Below are 5263 nucleotides of genomic sequence, written 5' to 3'. Positions count from 1 at the left end.
TGTTTCATCTATGACACTATTCTGAGAAAAATCTAACACCCAAAAGACCTATTATTTAACTTTTTCTAAATAGAGCAAAAAAAAATATTACTGAACATAGTAAATGAAACCTCATTTATAGTGGCAGGTTTGAGGAGTAAAATTATTAAAGTCTTTTATATACATATTTGATTAGCATTTCCTCCTTAACGTGATATCTCAAACTTTACTGGTTACTCTGGTATTATAGTAAAAAACATTGAAAAGTTAAAAGAGAGTTTCCTATTTTTTACCCTGTAAATCTTTCATTTTTATTTTTAATATTGGTATAGAAGTATATGTTGGTGTAATTTTAATATCTTGTATAAAATGCATTGTTTTAAAATTCTGTCTTCCATAAACCCAGTTTTTATGATTTTGTCCTCATCTGTTATTTTTATTTATAGGACAAGATTTATCAAACAAACACCCATCCTAATGTAAAAGACCTTAGAGAACTGTTGTTGCCACCTTATTGGTTTATACCACATAGGCACCTTAATCAAGATGGTGGTAAGGTTACATAGTTGTTATTTTAAAACATCTATTTAACAAAAAAAGAGAGAGATGCATTAACTTGCATATCTAATGTTGTAGTATGAGTATTATCTATTTATAAATTTTCAGTTATGAACACCTTTGTTACTAGTTTCTGTTAACTTTTTCTAACAGATTTTACAAAATTTTAACCATACACAATGATCTTAAAATGTAGCTTACACAATACCCTTACAAATCTTGAGATAAAATTCACATTTCAGCAAAAGTCTTCATGAATTAAATGAAATCAATATAGATAGATAGATAGATAGATAGATAGATAGATTGATAGATAGATAGATATGCGAAGTAGTAATAATCCTTACTGCAATTAATCTACCTTTTAGCTTCTTTAAAGTACACAGTGTCTTCTGCGGTGCTATTGTGTTTTTCTCTCCTTGTCACAAAGTCAAGTGACACCCTGACACAGGACAGAGTTTTTGAGGAAAAATTATTTAAAATGTGATTGGGATAGTGTGGGGATGGTGCTCCTGAATTAGCTTTTCAACAAAGTAGAACAGCATAAAACAACATTTTAATATTATCCATACCTAAACTACACCTGAATCTCTGCAAACAATGATATTCACACATTGTATTAGTTATCTCAAGAACGATAAGCAACATAACATGCAATCCAATCAACACTACAACAAGTTCAAGAATATGCAAGAAAACACATGTCCATTAAAGTGAAGCTTAAAAAGAAAGTTCACGAAGTCAGAGAACACCATACAAAAGCAAATATCTGGTGGCCACCATCATTCATATACACAACAGCAAAGTTTCAGCTCGGCTTTTCTGTGGTTCCCTCAAATACAGAACCTCCCAATTTCTCAGACCCCATGGTAGGAGCCCTCAAGGAACCAAACAATGAGGGTGAACAATATCCAGGCTGAACCTCTGACCTGAAAATTAAATTCCCATCTAGTTTTTCCCTAATTCCACTAAATGTGTGCTACAGACAGGATTCTTAGCTACACAGCTGAAGGATGGCAGGTACTACTGTTTTCCATCTTGGGCATAGAGAACCTACCAATTGTTTTCCCAAACACTGTGCCCCTGAAACATACCTCAGGCTCCAAAGTGGAAGCCTGCAGGGCCCCAAGGCACTTTACAAATATTGGCAGCTTCAGCTTAGACCCATCTGTTATTGTGACATCAAAATGTTATTGCCCTGGGGTGTTCGCCAGTCTAACAAAGAAACATTTTTTATCCAGAGAGTGTTTGTCCAGGCTATTCCTGGGAGTCAAGATTTCAATGATGTAGCACCAAGGCACGAAAGACTGGGCTTTCTAAAGGCAGTTTAAAAAATAAGGTTACATCCCATCTATGTGCAGACATGCATCCTGAAATCAGGAGACTACATTATTTTTACATACATATGTAGCTTTGCCTAAGTACAACCATGTCTAAGTGCAATCATAGCACTGAGAAAACTTACAGCAGGCAGTTTTCCTGGTTTTCTTGAGCAAGCAAGCTTTGTTTACAAAAGCAGAAGCAGTGGTTCACATTGTGACCATTATTGTGATGAACTACAGTTTCTTTAACATAGTACAAGAATGACCCCTAATGTTCTATAAGCTTCCATCTGTCCTGGAAATATTGAGGCTTTCACGCTAGAGGCAATTTTGTTTCATAGATATCTTGATCACACTAAGTAATACTGAAAACATAAACATCCATCACATAGTAAATTTGCTTAGTCAAATATTTTCCAGTGGAGACATGGTAAGTCCTTATATAGACATACCTACCCTCAGGTCAATGACAGAAAAACCAGGTTTCTTTATCTTAAATGCTGTGAATTACTGTTTCAGAGCACTGGAGTCAAAACAGACTCATCAACTCCTCTTTACCAAACTACTTTAACACAATGAGTAAAGATCAATGAGAAACGGACATTCGTTTTCTCTCTTTACCTCAGCCTTTTGAGAAACTAAGGAGCATGTACAATGAAATCATCTTCAATTCATCCCAGAAGTTATTAACACAAGGTAGTGAGACACTGTCTCTGAGATAGCTACATAAAACTTATGTCTCTAGTTGCAGTGATGATTGAGATGTATCTCAGTGATAGGACACTTGCCTTCTATTAAAGAGAGTAGGGTTATAATGTCCCCAATCACATATAACAAAATAATAAAATAAACGTGTACACATAAATAAATCTCTTGATTTTGATATTTCTGAGTATAGTACCAAGTCTATTGTACTTAAGTAAGCAGATTTCCAAGGAGAAATGTGGTAATATCCAAGGCTGCTCTACTGGTAATGTGCTCATTTATATGTTCGTTCAGTTTTCAATGCTGAAAAAGATATGAGTGTTCTGAAAAATTACAGTCAAAATATCTTCTGTATACTAAAAGGATGACCCATTAACCATCTTTCACTGCCTTTACTTCTGAAATTCCCTCCATAAGTAATTTAATTTTGCAAATGTTAACTAACTTTGATTCTACACAATACTTACCATAGTGTTTGAAAACATTTTTTACATTAGTTCCTGTCATTGCCGGCTTTAAAAACTGTGGGTCAAATCAAGTAACTCCTGAATGCAAGCAAATTCTATGCCAATTACTTACTACTCCAATCAATCTTCTTAAAATGTAGACCTCACAGGCCATAAGACTAGTTCCATAACCAATACAGATTCTACTTATGTAAACCTCCTTTTCATCAACGTTTTTCTCAGTGCAACGTGGACATCTTTATTCCTTATACTGTAGATAAAAGGATTCAACATTGGTCCCACAATGGTATAAAATATGGTAGATACTTTATCTTCATCCACAGATGCACTAGAAGGCTTAAGATACATGAAGGCTGCAGCTCCAAAGAAAAAAGAAACAGCTATCACATGAGAGCCACAGGTACTGAAGGCTTTTGATCTACCTTCTGCAGAATGGATGCTGAGGATGTTGGAAAGGATCAAGGTGTAAGAAACAAAGATAGTCAGGGTGGGAACTACGACATTGACACCCACGACAATGAAAACCACCAGCTCATTGATGGTGGTGCTTGTGCAGGAGAGTTTCAGGAGAGGAAGTATGTCACACAAATAGTGATTGATGATGTTGCCATCACAGAAGGTCAGGCTTACCATACTACCAGTGTGTGCAGTGGCTTCCAAAAACCCCATCACATACATACCCACTGTCATCAACAGGCAAACCTGTTGGGACATGGTGACCTGGTAAAGCAGAGGATTACAGATGGCAGCATATCTGTCATAGGCCATTGCTGTCAAAATGTAGCATTCATTAATAACAAAGAAGCAAGAGAAAAAGAGCTGAGTCATGCACTCAGCATGAGAGATGATGTTCTGCTTCACAAAACCCACCAGCATTCTGGGGGTTATGACAGAGGAGTAGCAGAGATCTGTGAAGGAAAGATTGAAGAGAAAGTAGTACATGGGGGTGTGCAGGTGAGGATTCAACACAATCAGGACAATCAAGCCCAGGTTCCCCATCACAGAGACAATGTAGATTCCCAAGAAGAGAAAGAAGAGAGGCAGCTGGAGCTCTGGTTGCTGTGTCAGGCCCAGCAGGATAAATTCTTTCACTGTAGAGGCATTTCCTAAAACCATTTTTTCCTATGTCATACCTGTAATGACAGTAATAATTAAAACATTAAAATGAAATCCCAGCACCCTTCAACCTACCACATTAATATGAGACTAAGAACCAGAATAGAAGGATAAATGCAAGCTCACAATTCTCTGTTTCTTTACTACATTTTATGGTAGTTACAGTACAGAAATAACCATAAATATATTGAAGCCATTTATTTGGGAATAATATTCAAACAATAGCCATCATTGACTCTTTAGCATCTTGATTCCACTTTTGCCTTGGCCATCCTTCTCCTACTCTAGGTTCAGTGGTAATCTCAAAAGAGAAGAGAAAAGGCACATCAAAGGCTCACTGTGTTGCTCAGTTGTAGTTAGGGTTAAGAAAATCATGCATCTATCCAGTTCGATACTTACCTTTCTACTTCGAGACCAGAAGAGTGACTTTACTGACTCTTCTGTGCACTCACAGGAGGGCAAGTACAAGTGGAATGGATGAGCTAAAAAGGTGACTGTACAGAAAAAAATATATTTTCTGTTGTTACTACATTTGGCTTTTTGGAAGTGAGAGTCATTAATTTTGAACAGAGGAAACCAGAGCTCTCATTCCTCCAGGTTCTGAGGAGCCATGAAGAGCTCATGATTTTTGGTACTGGCTTCTCCTACAATACCTTCTTTATAACAGAGGTTGGTAAATACCATCTACTGATTTCACAAGAGCCACCTGGTAATGACCCAGGAGAGTTTTATGACATTGTATTCTTAGGGCCCTGATTAAAACTTGAAAGGCTTATGTTTTACAGGTATTTTCCCTAGAGATTAAGATTTATTGCTATGGTACTAGCAAATTAGTTCAATAGTAATGATGTTGGCTCATTTAGACATATTCAATTTCATTTTGTTTCATAGTTCAAGATTTTTATACACTTATGCAATATATTTTGATGAAGTTCATCCCTGATGTTTTTCTCTCCAATTTCTTCCCCATCCTTTTGTCACTATTACCTCCCCCAATTTATTTATCTTTTCAATTTTTAAACAACTGAGTCTACTCAGTATTCCCTGTATGTGTGTATGTGTGTGTGTGTTGTGTGTGTCTGTGTCTATGTGTGTATGTATATTGTATGTGTCTGT

The 5263-nt window shown here is 36.3% G+C and overlaps 1 protein-coding gene across 1 annotated transcript; it reads right to left on the bottom strand.

Annotated features, from left to right (window-relative positions):
* Positions 1 to 738: 738 nt before the first annotated feature.
* LOC143438985 (olfactory receptor 8B3-like) lies at positions 739 to 4757 on the bottom strand. Its single transcript, XM_076924689.1, has 2 exons — positions 4547 to 4757; positions 739 to 4164 (listed from the first exon to the last, which is right to left on the bottom strand). The coding sequence occupies exon 2, from the start codon at positions 4145 to 4147 to the stop codon at positions 3218 to 3220; it is 930 nt and encodes a 309-aa protein (XP_076780804.1). The 5' UTR covers positions 4148 to 4164; positions 4547 to 4757; the 3' UTR covers positions 739 to 3217.
* Between the last annotated feature and the right edge of the window lie 506 nt (positions 4758 to 5263).

The sequence above is a fragment of the Arvicanthis niloticus genome, chromosome 26, assembly GCF_011762505.2.
Source record: "Arvicanthis niloticus isolate mArvNil1 chromosome 26, mArvNil1.pat.X, whole genome shotgun sequence".
In the NCBI taxonomy this organism is placed as follows: domain Eukaryota; kingdom Metazoa; phylum Chordata; class Mammalia; order Rodentia; family Muridae; genus Arvicanthis; species Arvicanthis niloticus.
Note: the sequence above shows the minus strand (reverse complement) of the source record. Positions and strands in the feature narration are given on the sequence as shown.

What these genes read in the sequence shown, in the direction of transcription:
- LOC143438985 (XM_076924689.1), bottom strand. Translation starts at nt 4,147, where the DNA reads ATGGTTTTAGGAAATGCCTCTACAGTGAAAGAATTTATCCTGCTGGGC.